The 18,319-nt window shown below is 36.6% G+C and overlaps 2 protein-coding genes across 4 annotated transcripts; both read left to right on the plus strand.

Moving 5' to 3' along the window:
* The first annotated feature begins 772 nt into the window (after nucleotides 1–772).
* Nucleotides 773–6,604, plus strand: si:ch211-250n8.1 (uncharacterized). Of its 3 annotated transcripts, XM_059531563.1 has the most exons (17): nucleotides 773–1,014; nucleotides 2,072–2,193; nucleotides 2,278–2,382; nucleotides 2,736–2,811; nucleotides 3,188–3,344; nucleotides 3,416–3,461; nucleotides 4,128–4,186; nucleotides 4,290–4,325; nucleotides 4,420–4,472; nucleotides 4,654–4,786; nucleotides 5,047–5,264; nucleotides 5,365–5,410; nucleotides 5,542–5,607; nucleotides 5,714–5,773; nucleotides 5,859–5,947; nucleotides 6,247–6,341; nucleotides 6,464–6,604. In XM_059531563.1, exons 2-17 carry the CDS (start codon nucleotides 2,184–2,186, stop codon nucleotides 6,496–6,498), a joined length of 1,284 nt encoding a protein of 427 aa, XP_059387546.1. In that variant the 5' UTR covers nucleotides 773–1,014; nucleotides 2,072–2,183; the 3' UTR covers nucleotides 6,499–6,604. The 3 variants fall into 3 exon arrangements, 2 of the variants coding, with proteins under 2 accessions (XP_059387546.1, XP_059387545.1); XM_059531562.1 differs by lacking the exon at nucleotides 2,072–2,193; XR_009426319.1 differs by lacking the exons at nucleotides 2,072–2,193; nucleotides 6,464–6,604 and having other exon boundaries at nucleotides 5,542–5,627; nucleotides 6,247–6,287.
* A 1,395-nt stretch (nucleotides 6,605–7,999) lies between these two features.
* On the plus strand, nucleotides 8,000–18,296 carry unk (unk zinc finger). Its single transcript, XM_059532725.1, has 15 exons — nucleotides 8,000–8,258; nucleotides 8,810–9,019; nucleotides 9,101–9,277; nucleotides 9,921–10,051; nucleotides 10,147–10,282; nucleotides 10,856–10,973; nucleotides 11,500–11,584; nucleotides 11,747–11,970; nucleotides 12,686–12,751; nucleotides 12,844–13,012; nucleotides 13,838–13,936; nucleotides 14,055–14,246; nucleotides 14,537–14,721; nucleotides 15,547–15,807; nucleotides 17,567–18,296. Exons 1-15 carry the CDS (start codon nucleotides 8,107–8,109, stop codon nucleotides 17,726–17,728), a joined length of 2,367 nt encoding a protein of 788 aa, XP_059388708.1. The 5' UTR covers nucleotides 8,000–8,106; the 3' UTR covers nucleotides 17,729–18,296.
* The last annotated feature ends 23 nt before the right edge of the window (nucleotides 18,297–18,319 follow it).

The raw sequence follows: 18,319 nt of genomic DNA on the forward strand, positions 1-18,319 counted from the left end.
CTACTATGGGCTGATGATCACAGGATTTTAATTCCCTCATGCTGTGAATCATTAAGAAATGCAGTCTTAGATGTGCTGTGTCACAATGACACCACCATTTTAATGAAAGCATTCAGTTCATGTCTGCTCTATTGTCTCCTTCAACATCTGAGGAATGTGTGTGTGTGTGTGTGTGTGTGCGTGTGTAGTTGTTTTTCTATTCTGGTGGGGACTTGGGTGTAGGGTTGTTGTGGGGCCATAGAAAATACGGTCTGTATAAAAACCATTACGCCTATGGGGAGTCCCCATAAGGATAGCTTACCAGACATGGTGTCTGTGCGCGCGCGTGTGTGTGTTCCTGCAGGCATACATAATAATAATAATAATGGTAAATTTGTAAACAGAATGTTTTATTTGTGCATCATTTCCAAAATAAGAAGACAATATGGACTGTGGAGCTTGCCATTTCATTTATTCAAGTCAAAAATGTAACATTTCTGAACTCATTAGGCTACTTAATAAGATGTGAGGGAAAAATGTATCTGTATAGCTAGACTAGTGGATATTATTAGACAAGTAAAAAAATAAATAAATACTTTATTATATATAGTATACTACAGTAGCCTAGGCTATATTGTGGTTTAGTTGTTATTTCTTTATTTGTATAATTTTATTTTTATACTTTTCAAAACAAATTCCTCCACAGTTTGAGTAATGTTTTGAAGCCTTTTGGGAGCAACTAGAGCTTACAGTATCTGTTGATTTATTGAATTAATAGAGAGGGCGCCACCATCCTCTTCATCACCATCATACCATATGGGTTCCCAAAGGGGCGGTAGTGACTGACTAATGTGCATTTATGACAGGTGTTACCACTGAATGTGATTCACATTTCCCTCATGAACCAACCTTGGGAAAACAAACCTTTGATGACAGGTTATTAGTATTTGCTTTCAGTGAAACTGGATGTAAGTCGCGGAATATGCGCGTTCACAATAATGCCTGCAAAAGACCCGCTTATCGAAACACTTAAAGGTACGTCACATCCTATATGTTATCATACACTTAAGGTTGCACCTGACCTTCGATGTGCTGTTTTGCTGATCAGTTTTTGTTCCGGTCTGACTCTGAAGATGACAGGCTTCTGCTCGCTGCTCGGTTAGCAGTGCTGCTGCTAGATAATGTATTTAGCTAGCATACTTGTTTACGCACTCAGACTAACGTTAGTCGTTTTGATGATTGGAAGCGTATTTTAAATTGCTGCTTTATGTAGAAGATACAGGCTCATTTGCAACATTTTGTGTGTGTGTGTGTGTAAATCACGGGAACCAAATATGCTAAACTAACATTTTATTTAATAAAAACACATTTGACTATTTTGTCATGGTAATAAATGAGGATTTTAAGCAGCACGAGGCCACAGCAGTATAAAAATGTAATAGAACTGTCGCTATGTAATACCTTTTATACAACAGTTCTATAAACAAATGACAATAATGAACATTTCTCTGAACCGATTAACCCAACAAACCGGTCTGGGAAAAAAACTACACTCCAGCTAACAGTTACATTTCAGGTTTCTATTTCCACTTGAAGGAAACCATGCGAAAATAAAAAATAAAAATAATTAAAAAAATCAATGACCTTAGGGCTTAGGTCATCCAAATACTATGAATTCTAACATACAACTCTTTTTCAACCTTGTAGAGAAGTATTCGATTTCAGATACAGCTATCCCTCACAGATTCAACACATTTACTGTTGCTTTGTGAAATTTAATGTGCAAATTTTAACAGAAATCCAAGCAATCTGGAGTTTTAAATGAGGGCGAAAAATCCTCATGCAGATTGTGCTTGTTCCAGTTAATTTATGCATTCACCAAAAGAAAGCTTCTTATTGGTTTTAGTGTGACTGTGCAGCTGTCCATATGTCAATGCACAGTTGATAATAGACCTTTTTTGCTAATGTGACCACACCTTTATATGTGTAAATGTGATGCTCATGGTGTTGCACACTAAAGAACAAGTGAGACATGATGCAACAGCAAAATGCATCTGCTTGATACATGTGCACATTTACTGACAATTAAAAGGCAGCTCAGAAGGAACGGCCCGCTATATTCCTGGGGTAAACAAAAGACACACAGCTTTGGTGAGCTCCAGGGCAACCGAGTATGCCAGTGTGTGCTGTTTTGGTCTGGGTTAATGAAGCAAGGTCTGTTTCACCTACATTACATAATATCTTGTGATTAAAACCGAAAACTAACCATTAACCATCGTCCTCCCTGTTTATTCCCAGTGTGCATTCTGAATTTGAAATCTGTAGGAACTATAACTGATTCCAACCCACACCTGGCATCCTGCTGTGATCTCCTGGAACTTATACTGCGAAAGGGACTACAACGTGAGCTCCATACACCAACACGCACTCTCCTGTACACCTGCACATCATCACATTTATGTTTCTCATGATTTTATGCATGCAATGATTCAGTGCTTTAAATTAGTTTTGTACACAAATCAATGTAAGCATTTCTTTACAAACCTAAAGTGTTAGTTGGACAAGATAGTAAAGGAGAAGCACCAAGTAAGTTATTTTAGTATCACTGAGATTGTTTTATTAATATTTTGAAACAGTACAGTTTTTTTTCTTCTTCATTTTAATATTAGTTCAAATTTTAGTATGCAAGCAAATTAAAGTGTATGCATGTGATGCTATGTTTATAACATAATGATTTTAACCATTAATGTTTTTAGAGCCTGTTCTCAGTTTGGCACATAGAGATTACTGGAATTGTTTTGAACAGCTTCTGCATCACGACACATGTGGCAGGTGAGTCATTATGCACTTATTGCTTCTCATTTTTAGCGTAACATAACATAGGTTTAAAAGTCTAACTTAAACATATGACAAAGAATGAAAAAGAATGATACATTATTGTATAATATAAATAAATTAAAAATAGTTAATCTCGTAAATAGTTGTTTTTGTCATTCCCTAATTGTTGTGCTGGTAATTACACTAAAACTATATATTAAATTATAAAAATGCCAAATGCATTTTCACACTCATAATGTATGTCTCCTTGTTTTTATATTTTAAAAATAACATCTTTTGATTAATCACAGCCACAGATTTGCTGAAAATGGAACAGAAAATGCATCTAAATGTGGTCTGTCTGATCAGAATGCTCTGTGTGCTCCTAAAGGTTGAGTTCAGTTTCTTTGGCCGTGCAGCAGACCACAGCCTGCAGCAAGCTCATCACCTCTCAAGGCCGAGGACGCTTCTTCATACGGCTCATGCTGATGCGGAGAACCCTGGGAAATGTCTTAAAACACCTGCTGCACACAAACAGAGTCATCGAGGTTAGTAGTTGCTCAAGTGAGGATTGAAAATTGTTTTTACAGACAATCAACATAATTTCTTTTCTTCACAGTGGTATTGCCCTAATGTTGCTATTCTCAGAAATGAGGAGTTTGTTGGTGAGTTTTTATTTGGTCAAGATACTTTAGCCAACCTGTCCTCCAACCAATACGCCCGTATAGGTCGTTTGTCCAAATCCCTGAAATACGACCCATCAGAGCGTATACTACAATTGCGCCCCTATTGGCAAAAAGTCGTTTTCATATTAATGTTTTGTACTCTTTTATTTGCACTCTGATTTGCGTTTTGTGTAGCTCAGTTGGTAGATTATTGCGCTATACATTGATATGTAATCATGCTATCATGGGTTCGATCCCAGGGAACGGATGTGCACGAAAATGTATATGCTCAATAAATCATAATTTAGCATGATTTCTGTGAGGGTTAGGTTTAGGTGTGGTCATTCGAACGAATAAGCCACCTAGTAAAATATGTAGGAAATACTGTGAGATCGGTGTAAAAAGCCCACACATTGCATTTAAATAAACGTGCGTTTTGATTGGTAATGATGTTATACGTCATTTCATGACGACAGACGCAACGCGATACTGTCATTATTTTTACGCCCGCTAGAGGGCGCTTAACTTTAAAACGTAAATATAGGTCGTAATAAGGTGCTTGCACAAACGACCTATATGGTCGTTTTTTGTTGGAGGACAGGCTCACTTTAGCAGTTACATACTGGTTGTTTTGCTGTAATTACTGTCTCAAATGTCTCCAAACAGAACCGTTTCTTTCGCTGTCTATGGTGCTGTCAGAAATGAACTTTAAGATCAATATTGAGGTATGAACTGCTTGTCCCCTGCATTTTGCGATATGCATCATTGTGCTAAGTTTGAGATCTTAATTTCTTACTAGAAACTTTCTATTTGTGACATTAATGTCAGAACTGCAGCTTCTTGGATGAAAGCTGGCTGCTTCCGGTACGATCTGAATGTTCTTATGTATTTGATTTACCTGTATGTGCATGAACAGGTCATGTTGAATTGCATGTTGCAAACCTTGCTTGTGTTTTAGGTGCGTCAAATCTACGAAGCTGTTCCCTGTCGAGAGCTGGGGATGGTGCTTAGGTTGGCACGTTAGCATGTCTTTTCAATTCTAAATGCTGCATTTGTTCATGTCATTTTTTCAAAATTATTATTTGTGCATCACCTTTTTGCTGTCAAATACACATTGCACATTTTTGATTTTCTAATTCCAAATCAGTATTTCTATTCATATCACATATTTTAATAATCTTTCTTTTTAAAGGTACCTAGATGGACGCGTCTTTGTACTGGACCTGCTTCAGGGTAGTCAAGCTCAGGTGGATATGTTTGCCGAGCCTGGTGACATCATTGATGAAATGAATGGGATATCACTGAGGAATGCTAGCAATGGGCAGGTCAGAAGTAATCTTTTGTACTGCATGACCCAACATATCATCATAAATTAATCTCAGAGACAGCTTTATATCTGTGTACTCTGGTATATGCTTTGCCTGAATTGGTTATATAATCATGATAAGCTTCATTGTGCTTGCTAATTCATAACAAAAGGATGTTAGGTACAATGTCTGAGCTGCTGTTTTCTACAAAGCGGATGATAAAATAAATGCACAGCTCAGTATTTGACTAACAGTTCACACACTTTTTCCATCCAAAGGCAGGTGTGGTTCTGTCTAAGCTGAAGGGTCAGCCCCTTTCCATTCACTTGATACGTTGGAGAGGAGAAGATGGGTCTATCTATCAGCCACTGGTCAAACACTTACGGCAGCTCAAACAGGAAAAACCCTCACTTCAGTTTGGCCCAAAACCAGCCTCTCAGCAGGACAAAACTTCGGATCAGAAGAGAGGGCAGACACAGTGTGTGAAAGACGGCAGGTACACTCAATAAAGATTTCATGTATGTTTGCAATTGTATTAGTCACAAATACCATATACAGCCCCAGCCTGTAACTGTTTGATCATGTTTCATTAACAGGATCCTGTACGGTGTGCACCTCTTAGGAAAAGCAAACATAGGAATGGTACAGTAGTCGTGTAAACATCTCTCTTTCTGGTGCTCTTGTTTCACTTTAATCCATGCATGTGTATTTTTGAGTCAATATGTGATCCTAAAGCATGTGATTATTGAATATGAATGTTATTTTCGTTTAAGTATGGAGATAAGGAGGTCCTGCAGCATGCCATTCCTGTGGTCCTGCAGAGCAGTCAGGCAAGAAAGGTATATCTACAATTGAGCAAGTGAGTTTTATGTAGAAAGATATGTAAGCTAATTTTAAGAGCAGGTCTTTAATATATCATGCATGCTTTTTGATTTTGACATTTAGGAAGTGCTGCTGGATGTAAAGGAGACTCATCTTACCTGCATAGATAAGTCCAATAAGCAGGTTTGTGTTTTTCAATATAAATACAAATAACTTAAAGGCGGTTAAAGGCGAGTAATTTTAAGCCAAAGTTTCCTCTTTTGATCAGGAGTTGTTTCAACATCATTTCCCTGAGATATCATGTGTTGGGAGGTTTGGAAGCCACCCGGATTTAACCATTTTTGCTTTTTGTGTACTGTAAGTATTTAGAGAAAATGTTGTAGATGGATGTTGATTCAAGTCATTAAAATGAAATGCATGGCATGCTGTTTTGTGCTAAGCTTTCTTTCTTGAAATGTCCAATGTTTCTCTCAGATATGAAACTCTCTTTCAGTTAAAAATCTGATAATTACTAGCTTTCAGTATTCAATATGGTGTTGGAGTTTGAATAAATGGCAGACTGGTTATGAGACTGGTTTATCTGCATTCCATTTGCTTATAAGCGACATTTCTTTAAGGCTTTGTGTTTTCAGTACTAACCATGTAATTGGTTTCAGAGATTCACCGCAAGCAGGCAAACAGTCCGGCTTCTGTTGTGTGGTCCTACAGGCTGCCACAAGTAGTGAGTGTGAAGAGATAGTTAACCGTATAGGTGAGTGTGAAACCACTTAAATTCACATTATTGATGTAATGAAAGAATTATGTCAAGTCCTGATAATGAATATCACTTTTATGTGTTTTTATTACTTTTTTTTTTTTTTTTTATCGCCACAGCCGCTGGGTTCAAACATACAGAATGGTTTGTCTGAAAATTCAGATCTTGAGTGGATGGGACATCTTCTGAAGTGTGCATCAGGTGTTTTTGAGCACAATACATGTATTGGATTGTTATATATTCTATATATTAACAATATAGTTTATAATTTGAATTAATAGTACTGTATATTGTATATGATTGATAAAACCTTATTGTAATATCCTGTATTTGTGCATTGTTGTTTTGATAGAAATATATTAAATACTGAGTCTCTTATTGTTAAACGATTTTATGCTTTTATTTAAAAAAAAAAAATTCACACAATACACAAATATTATGAAATGTGAAATAAATAAAAATGTCTCCACTACTATTAGTCTCTAATCAAATACTATATGTGACCTTGGACCACAAAACTTAAGTCTTAAGTCTCTGGGGTATATTTGTAGCAATAGCCAACAATACTTTGTATGGGTCAAAATTATAGATTTTTCTTTTATGCCAAAAATCACTAGGATATTAAGTAAAAATCATATTCTATGATAATATTTAGTAAATGTCCTAGCATAAATATATCAAAATTAAATTTTTGATTAGTAACATGCATTGCTAAGAACTTAATTTAGTGGCGATTTTCTAAATATTCTGGATTATTATTTTTTTTTTCAGATCTTCAAATAGTATCTCAGCCAAATATTGTCCTATCCTAACAAACCATACATCAGCTTATTTATTATATGGTGTATAAATCTCAATTTCAAAAATGGACCCTTATGACTGGTTTTGTTGTCCAGGGTCAAATATGAATATGTATTGAGCAGGTAAACTCAAATATACAAAAGGACAGATGTTCTTGCTTTCATTGAGCACAAAATCTTCAAATAATATTGAATATTTTCAAATAATGAAGTGTAAAAATAAAAAGCAGGGCACGGACAAACATCCTCAAGTGTTGTGGAGTTTTTATCATTAATAAATCACAATCAGGTTTGGAGACCTTTATCTGAGAGTCGCGACTTTGAATTTGAAGCACATCTCGCTCTTAAATTGGGGATTTACCTCTGTCAGTTTTTTTTTTTTTGTATTTTTTTTTTTTTTTGCAAAAAGGGTACAAATCACATGTGATTAGCCAAAATATATAACAAAAAACACAAAGGTAAACAGAAAATCAAATAAAATAGCCAGGGGAAGCTTACAAGTCATTACAAAGTGAAGGAGGACCATATGTTGATAGTTTTTACAGCCTTTTTGTTGTTTGAGCCAGAAATAAGATTTAATATAATGTTCAACTTCATGGATAAAAAGTACAAAACACGTTTTTTTTTAGAGCGATTTACCTCTGTTAGTTATCTCTAACTTCACTCTCGTATGACGTAGCAAGGTTCATGTAGTGAACGAGTCTTTATTTTAACTTGATTCTTTTTAATGAATCAGTTGAATCAGTTCACGTAACAAGTCGTGCAAGCATTGAACTGAATTGGTCAGAGCGGCGTTCGAATCAAACTGTTCAAAAAAACCGATTCTCTCACTACTGCGACGTCATCACAATGGCCCGGAATTTCCTCTTTACCAGATCTGGCGCATGCGCATATCGAAAAAGAATGCGGACTTTGCAGCTCTCCCAATATTAAATTGTTTGATGGCCATAATTTGATAAATCATGTCGAAAGCACCATCTCAGGCCGGTTCTTCGGGTGCCGCGGCCAACCTGGGACCTTCACCGTCCTCCTCCTGCTCCTCACCCTCGGCAGGCGGCACGACGTCCCCCGCTAACGTGCTGCACGCACAGCCCGAGAAACCCCAGCACTACACGTACGTAACGAAACACCTTTACACCCACCTGATCACTCATGCAAATCACATATATTTTATGCATCAGCTATTTTACACGCCTCTGATGAGTTTTTATGGTTGTGATGAGCTGGATCAAGAGCTTTGTTTTAGAGAGGCCTACTAGTGCGATTGTTTGTATGTGTTGCATTGATATGATGTTTTGAAAGATGCACTTGAGCATCCTGGCAAGTAAACAAAATAAAGAATTCAAACTACACAGTGCTTCATTAGTCTAAAATGTAATCGTGAAATCATTTTGAAAGTTACATCTACCGAGATCTCTCATGAAGCACCACGGAACTGGGTTCCACACTTTTTGATCAATGGATTTGCCTTTGTCTAGTCGTTCATTGCTGTATAAGGATCTAAGACAAATATTTTATAGTGATTCTTCTGCTAAAAAAAAAACTAACTTGACTGATCAGGGCTGAAGCTGAGCTTTGCAGGATGGATTGGGCACCTGTTTTGTTAGTTTTGCAATTAACCCATTTTCTCTTCATTACTCTTCCCTTCTCTCTATCTGTGTTCAGGTATCTGAAAGAGTTTAGGACAGAGCAGTGTCCCTTATTTGTGCAGCACAAGTGCACTCAGCACCGGCCCTTCACCTGCTTCCACTGGCACTTCCTGAACCAGAGACGACGGAGGCCGATTCGCAGACGAGATGGAACATTTAATTACAGCCCTGATGTGTACTGTGTTAAATATGACGAGGGCACAGGGATCTGTCCCGACGGAGATGAGTAAGACCCAGCACAAACTCCTGTTTTAAGTCACATTGTCTGAATTTGTGCTAATGCCTTTCTGTATTTATGTACTGCCAGGTGTCCATTTCTGCACCGGACGGCTGGGGACACAGAGAGGCGGTATCACCTGCGGTACTTTAAGACTGGTTCCTGTATCCATGAGACTGATGGGAAGGGCCACTGCAGTAAGAATGGCCCTCACTGTGCCTTTGCTCACGGCTCACATGACCTCCGTAGCCCCGTCTATGACATCAGGTAGGGCATTTTAAATCTTAGATCCTTTCTTTTCTGTAGGACACAAAATAGTTATTTTTAATTGAAGTCATTTATTAAATTGCATTTATCATCACAATTCACCAATGTTCAGTAGTTTAGAGTAGATAAGATTTTTGTAATGTTTTTGAAAGAATCTCTTATGCTCACCTAGGCTTCATTTATTTGAGCAAAAATACAGTAATACTGTGAAATACTATAATGATTTAGAATAACTGTTTTCTATTTGAGTATATTTTCAAATATGATGCAAAGCAGAATTTTCAGGATCATTACTCAAGTCTTCAGTGTCACATGATCCTTCAGAAATCATTCCAGTATACAGATTTACTGCTCAAGAAAAAAAATATAAAACAGTTTTGTGTCTTAATGCTTTTGTAAAAAACAGTGCTATTTTTTAGAATTCTTTGATGAATAAAATGCTAAAAAACAGTTTTTTTTTTCTGAAATAGAATTACTTTGTAACATTATTCATGTCTTTACTGATCAATTTATTGCATCTTTGCTACATAAATATGTTCGTTTAATAAAAGCAATCTTACTGACCTCAAAATTTGGGACCGTGGTGTTCATTGTGGATATTTTTCCTTGGGATTGACATTTGTATTTCGAATGTCTTGTTAAGAGAGGTTCAGGTGTTAGAAGCCCAGTCTTCTAGTGGATCGGTTGAGGGAACATCTGGAGAAGGACAGTCAGGAGTCGTGGCCAGCACTGCACTCATAGAGAAGATCCTGAGTGAAGATCCACGCTGGCAAGGTGAAAGCAGCCTCTCCACATGACATTAAAATAAACCTAAACTACATTCATATGTCATTCTTCATGCCGTTCTGTGCTCATTTCTCCTCATGCAGACAACAGTTTCGTGCTCTCTCACTACAAGACTGAGCTTTGCAAAAAACCTCCCCGGTTGTGCCGTCAGGGCTATGCATGTCCCTACTATCACAACAGCAAAGACCGCCGGCGGAGCCCTCACAAACACAAATACAGGTCTGTATAACAAATACTTGTTCTTTCAGTAGAACACAAACTGAAAAGGTTTAATCTTATGCAGGTCATATTTATACAACAACAGTTCATACCAAAACAATTTGCACACTGTATGTTACCCTGGACCACAAAATCAGTCATAAAATGTAAATTTAAACATCATATTAAATTTATAAGTCTGAAATATGAATAAATAAGCTTTCCACTGATGTATGGTTTGTTAGAACACTATTGAGATACAACTAAGTATTAGCTAAAAAAAAAAATCGCCTTTGAAGTTCTTAGTAATGCATATTACTAATCAAATATTAAGTTTTGATAAATTTACAGTAGGAAACTTCAAAATATTTTCATGGAACATGATCTTTACTTAATATCCTAATGATTTTTGGCATAACAGAAAAATCTATCATTTTGACCCGTATAAATAATTGTTGACTTTTACTACAAATATACCTGTGCTATTGTGCTGCAGGGTCACATATTCCAACTGTTCTGAAGTCATGTGATAGCTTTTTTTTGGGGGGGGGGGGGGTTCTCTGATTTAAATGGTGCTGTGTTTTGTTCCTGAAGAGCCCTGCCGTGTCCCTCGGTGAAGCACAGTGATGAGTGGGGGGACCCGAGTAAATGTGAGAGCGGTGAAAGCTGTCCGTACTGCCACACGCGGACAGAACAGCAGTTCCACCCGGAGGTATTTCACACTCAATCTAATGCTAACCGACTGCATTTACTGTAAGAACAAGGACATCTGTTTTCTTGCATGGTAATTGGATGTAATATGATAAAATAGTGACTGTTGGATCGTGTTGTGCTTGTGATGCTCATTAGGGTTGCTATTTTTTGGGCCTTTTGGCGTAAGTGTCTCTTTTTTAGATGGTGTTTGTTTAATGGTGTTAATGTTAGTCATACCTGTGTCATTACTCCTGATGATAATATTTTCATCTGGCGAAGGATAAAACAAATGGAAAAAAAGCAACCTGAGCTTTATCCTGTATAGGGATCAGTAAATTATAGACTCAATAGACTAAAAAATGCGTATAATAATATAACATTAAAAGTTACATTTACGTTTTAGGAGCTGAAAGTTCTTCAGGGTTAAATGATCTTGAGCCCTCTTAGAAGCACAGCAACATCCTGATATTTTCTGGCGCTTTTGAAAAATCAAGCACCACTAATATTTTCTTATTTTATCTAATTATAAACGTTTTCCTCCACAGATCTACAAATCAACCAAATGCAATGACATTCAGCAGAGTGGCAACTGTCCGAGAGGGCCGTTCTGTGCTTTTGCTCATTTAGAAAGTAAGTTTACCTTTTGTTATGCAAAGTTATCATGTGATGATGCTATTTAGACTGCATTGTATTGGATGTTCTCCAATCTTTCATAGTAACTAATCCAGTAGAGGCCAGTTGATTGTAAATGTGAATGTGCTGATTGTGTGTGCTTTCTGTTTTGTTTCTCAGAAGTGACTGTCAGTGATGAGCAGCTGGCCGCACAATGCAGTTCACCTCCTTTTGAAACTTCCTGCTCCGCTTCCTTAGAAGACTTCAATCAGAGTGGGCCGAATGTCAGCACAGAGGAAGGGCTGCTGGGAAGGGTTCTGTTTGAGGAGTCCTCCAGTCTTGATGCCAGTCCTGGAGGAGAGGGGGGTTATGGGAAAGCCCCTGGGTTTGAGAGAGAAGACCAGGTATAGCAATAACACTTTATTAATGCCTTTATTGAAAGGTGACGGTTAGTGTTTTTGAGAATTTTAATACAAAACCTGGGAATTTTATGATTCCAGGCTAGGAAAAAGTCATACACATGAATAATCTTTAAATCTATAAAGTTAAGTTTTTTTTGTTTTGTTTTTCTCTCGGCTCAAAAATATTTAATTGGATAGCATTAACATGCAGTTTAGTTCAAAGGCTGCGAAAATAATAATATTGTGAAACATTATAACAATTTTCTATTTCAATATATTTAAAAATGTAATTTATTCCTGTAATGACAAAGCTGAATTTGCAGAAGCATTACTCCAGTCTTCAGTGTCACACAATCCCTCAGAAATCATTTTAATATGCAGATTTGATGCTAAAAAAAAAACATGATCAATGTTGTTCTGTTAAATATTTTTGTGGAGACTTATTTTTTTTTTCAAAAAGTTCAAATGAACAGCTTTTATTTGCAATCGTCTGCAACACTAACTATTTTAGTGTCATTTTGATCAGTTTATTGCATCCTTGCTGAGTATCAATTAATTAAAAACAAATCAAATGACCCCAAACTTTTTAAACGTTAGTGAATCTCTTTATAAAGTAAAACTTGGATTCCTGGACCAAAGATTGATAGTTGACATACAAATGAACATATGCCCCAAAAATATCCATATAATGAAAATAACTTACATATTTTTCATACAGGCCAGGTATAGAAGTTTTTCAATGGAGCAGCGCAGCAGAGACATTTCATCCATGCACAGCAAACAGGTACTGAAGCTACTGATTCAAGACAGACACAAATGAAAATCACAAATAGGCCAAGCACCTTTTGCAATGTTCCCTGTTGTGTGTTTTTTCAGGATTTGTTGGTGTTTCTGCCCGTCGGCAGTCCTCTCAGTATGTCCTCCAGCATACCTTCCAGTCTGGCAGCCACCCCACCCAGCCCTGCACCCCCCGGCCTGTCTTCAGGCATGAACGCCAACGCGCTTCCCTTCTACCCTACAAGTGACACGGTGGAGTCAGTAGTGGGTGAGTGGAGATAGTTCATCCCACTGTTGATTTGGGCCAGATTTACCTAACAGGTCAAATTATCATAAGAGCGCAATTTCATATAAGTCAAGTCATTTTTATTGTCACATCACCACGGCACATGTGCCTTGGTGAGTGAAATTCTTGGGAGCTTGCTCCAGAAATAATTAACATATAACCATACAGACTTCAACAGGTGAAAATGTGCAATATGCACATACATATAGTCAGTACACACAGTGTTCTATTAGACATAGTTACAGTTAGCACTACACATTATACACTATACACAAAATGAACACATTCTTTATTATGTAGCACCAACAGGTGATTTACTGACAAGGTGCTCATTTAAAGAACACCGGTGCAACATCTCATTTCCATAATGATCAGCACACTCTACCAAGAGCATCGCAAATTACTTCCAGCTCTAAATATTGCCATAAATACCAATGGACTGACGAGTGCAAATCTTAGTAAACCGCGGTGCATGATTCATTTAATTACACTCCTCCCCTAAATTTACAAATCGAAAGGGAAACTCCTACAAATAAATATTCAATAAGGAAAGTCACAAAAACTAACTATAAAAATAATCACACCGTTTCAGCGCTTATTTCCCACTGCATGTCTTTAGTAAATCCTGACACCAGCACAAGCTGATAGTAAATCTGGCCCTATATATGTTATTATAAAATGTTTATTATTTATTATTCATTTGTTTATAATTGTGTAACAATCGACATAATTGAGCTTCACTGTTAAATAGAATGATGTAAGATTTCTGTATTTTTTAAAACGGCGTCGGTTTCTTTTTTTGACTAGAGTCTGCATTGGATGATCTAGACCTGAATGACTTTGGAGTCTCGGCTCTTGAGAAGAGTCTAGAGAGTTCTGCTTTACCCAGCATGGGCCTCATGTTAGGTAGGTGACGAGTTTAAAGTCATATAAAACAAAAAACAATTCTGTTGTAAACTTTATTGTCATAATATTCAGCATTCACATTGGTCTTCAGTTCTGTTTTTGTGATCGTTTTCCTCAGGAGGCAGTCAGTTACAGAGTTCAGCACCTGTGAACATCCCTGGCTCCCTCAGTAGCCCCTCCCCTTTCAGATCACCTCCGCCATCACCTTCTCCACCAATCAGAGCCCACCACTCTCCATTCCTCTCTGCACAGTTGCCACAACCCAGCCAATCAGAGAGTAGCTTTTTAGGGACCTCCCATGGTTCTTTAGGTTTGTGTTATTGTCATTTAATTTTAATGACAGTTGTTTTTTTTAGCACCAAATGAGTGTTTGTGCTGGCAAATAGTGTGTAAAATCTCTTTCCACTTTACACTCTGTTAAGTAGCCTCTATCAGAATGAGTTTAGAGCTTCTGTGACATATATAGGTCAACATTCTTGTTTACAAGTGCAATTACCAGTTGTCTTTTTAATGCAAAGCAGTGTTGTTTTTGCTGTAATGAACTGGATAGATTGTGTGGCAGATCCAGTCAAACTTGATAGCTTTGTTTTGTTTTTGTAGGTTTAAATGGCATGAGCAGCAGTATTTGGGAACATTTTCCGACAGGCCAAAGTTCGCCAGGTACCCCTCCTGCCCTGCTTTCCACAGGGAGCATGTACACCGAGGCGTCACGTCTTAAACAGGAAGTGGAGGAGGCACACAGGGTGCTGAAACACTGGGACCACAGCTGGAGACAGATGACTCAGGTCAGACTCCATCTGTGTTAGCGTGTGTGTTTATGTGAAAGGAATGGGAAACTGTGTACATCCAGAAACACATTTCACACTTTTACTATAATTATAATATAATATATATTTTTTTTTTTGCACTGATGTTCTTCTGCTAGAAACACCTGTAATCTAGTTTTCTATGACCTCCTCATTTTCCACGCTTTTCTGACTCTGAAAAGTTAATCAGGATGGCATTGGTTCTGTATCTTTAAGACTTCCATATTGAAATATTATGATTTGCTATCCATATTACATATTTTTAGGCTTGTTCATGAAGTTTCTGAATAATTAGGCGCTATCAGGCTGATGGTTGTAATGATTTCTGAACAACCTATATTATTTTTTATATAATATTTGAACAATAATAAAACAAATAATACAAAATACATAGTATTATATATAATATACAGATTACATAGTAAATACATAGTAATAAATTATATTATGTAAAATCTATAATGCATGTTTTTATGTATACATATGTGTGTGTGAAATAATAAAAACACATAAAACGTAAATATTTTTATTATCATTATTTTGTAATTTTTTCGTCAGCAATATTTCTTGATATTATATTGCATTATGTTTTGGAACACATCTCATGTAAAGGTCATCTAAAAATGTGTCTGCTCAGGGTCAGGAAAAATTAAACTTAAAATTTCTATACGTTTATTTAAATTGTAAATTCCCTACGACAGAATCCACTCATAACATATAGTAACTAATAAATTCAATCAAATGATTTGTTGAGCTGTAGTATGGTTAGTGTTTTGACTGTATGTTTTCTGTTACCTGCTGCAGTCATTGGCGGTTTTAAAAGCAGACGCAGAGGACACTCGTCTCTTGGCAGGGCAGCTGGGTGTGGAGGCGGAGCGAGCGCGGCGGGCTGAAGTGGAGGCGCAACAGCAAGCCGCTTTCCTGGAGGAGGCGCTAGAGAGCCTACGGCATGCAGAAAACCCACATCTCCAGCTTCACCAGCTACAGTTACTGCACAGACTTCCACTGAGCTCCATCTGCAGCCTGCAGGCACAGGTCTGCTCCTGCTTGCGCACTGTAGAACAGGTAATGCATAATTAATTATGGAGAAAAATAACACGTTAAAATTATTAATGCATTTGAAGCACTTGCCCCACCTTGGACCCATGTGGATCATCTGCCATTTCATACAGTCGATTGATGACTAATATGAGGTAGGGCAATTACATACTTCGTGATGGGGCCTAGAAAATGTCCCTAAAATTCAAGATATGGGGCAAAACGCCCGTTTGAGATTTACATCACATAGTTAAAAAATATCACAAGAGAAGTAGGATAAGTGCAATATCACACTACTGCAAATGTGATACTCATCTTATACAACAGTTCATTAAGAAGTTACTGTGTTATTTTAGACACAAGCTTGTCTGTTTTGCTAAATTTTGCCAACCAGAAGATAAAGACAAAGCAGAACTGTTATTCTCCGAGCAACCCACAGCGGCATTTAATTTCTTAATCCACATTTTGAACGAATCTGGTGAACAATTTGGCACGTTGAACCATTGGCCTATGCGTTGGCTTTGAAGTGGCGCTGCACAGACCGATCGTTGTATGACATCAAAGTACCGCGAGAGCGATTCAAAAGCACAAGGAGTTGTCTGCTCTCTAAAGCTCTTGAGGTTCTTTGATGTCACACACCGATCGGTCTGATAGTGATAATCTGCTTCAAATCGAACAAGCCTAATGATTCAATGAACCATTCATAAAGAACCATTTACTTCACTCCTGAATGAATCAGCCATTTGAATGAATCAAATGAATGAATAAATGACTCCACGACATAATCATTAAGACATTTACCACAACCTACTGGCAGTTTTAGTTAATTATTTAAACTATCATTTCATTAAAGAAATAATTTCATATTTTCATAGTAATAATAATAAAATTGACAAAATAAATTATTAAAGGTATACATCACACAACCAAAAATTAAAATCCTGTCATCATTTACTCACATGATCCAAAAGAGTAGGCTATATGTAATTAATTTTATCAAACAAAGTATTTCTTGCTGAACCTACTTTTTGTAATGGCTGTTTGATGCTTTACACAACAATGACTAAATTATCTTTTGGGAGTAATTTCTACAAATTTGATGTGCGATTAATTAATCACCACATCATGTAATTAATTAGATTACAATCTTTAATCGCTTACCAGCCCTAATTATATTGCATTATATGGTAACATTCCAGTAAAGTCCCATTAGTTAATATAAGTTAATGCATTAATGTTAACTAATGCAAGTGTTACCCACAATATTACAATTTATATTAAATATAATATTTATATAATTACAATTTATTATATATAAAAACAATTGTGCTTTAAAATATTAGTAATTAAATAAAAAAATAATAATAATGGGTGGTCAAATTATGATTTATTTTCAAATAAGAAATGTAATTCTTTTATTTCATTTGATTCTGATTTACAGTAAATTTAAAAATGTATAACTTGAGTATAATTAATTTATTAAATTATCATATTTACTTGAAATTGTGCTTTAAAATGAAATGATTGCTTAAGATTAAATGTCAATTATTTTTAATGAAAGAGGGGAAATGTGCTTCATTGTAATGAAAATATTACTTTCTAAAAAATAGGGTTCATTTGCTAGTAAAAATGCATTTTCTTTCTTTTTTACCTTTTGATTTTGGTAAAATACGACCTTGACATTTCTTTGAGGTTCACCTAGTAATTTGATGTACCAGTAGAGCCCAGTTAGATTAATAATAAGGCATGTTGGATTGCATTGAATCACTCTTCTCTCTTCTTTCAGGCTGTGTTCAGGAAGCAGAGATTATGTTGTGTATCTTGCGATGAGATGGGATCAGTGACGTTGCCATGCCAACATGGCCTGCACTGCGAACGATGCGCAGCGTCAACCGAATGCCCGCTGTGCACCGAACACCAGCAGAGCATGAACATCCCACAGTCATAATCCTGATCTGCTATCATCCACACACTAGACACAAACCCTGACCCCTCACTGGATCTCGTTCACATTTCACTCAAATTCGCATTACAACTACGACTAAATGTATCCTACAGAGCCCAAAGCCTTATCTTAGCTAAAAGCTGAGACTTAATTGATAAATATGATCTAGTTTGATTAATATTGACCATATCAATAAGACACACCATATCCTTTACATTAGCATGCAGTCTGTTCTAGACCTCAATGGGACCATTATATTTTCAAAAAGAAAGAAAATTACTAGAGAAACTGACATACATCAGCAGTTTTTGATATTTTCAGATTTATTGTGGGGACAAAACATCACGGATACAGTATAATAATACGTTTATGTCTCATTGTAATCATTTTCCATGTCTTATAACTGGGAACAGACCAAATATAACTTGTATTAGTATTCAGATCTGGTCTAGCACTAATAATTTAGTTCTTGCTTACGTGACAACACATTTTAAGTGAAGCTCATGATACCAAAATCCCATATTCCCTATATGCATTATATAGAAGCATAACACACACACACACATATATATATATATATATATATATATATAT

This window comes from Carassius carassius, chromosome 40 (assembly GCF_963082965.1).
Source record: "Carassius carassius chromosome 40, fCarCar2.1, whole genome shotgun sequence".
In the NCBI taxonomy this organism is placed as follows: domain Eukaryota; kingdom Metazoa; phylum Chordata; class Actinopteri; order Cypriniformes; family Cyprinidae; genus Carassius; species Carassius carassius.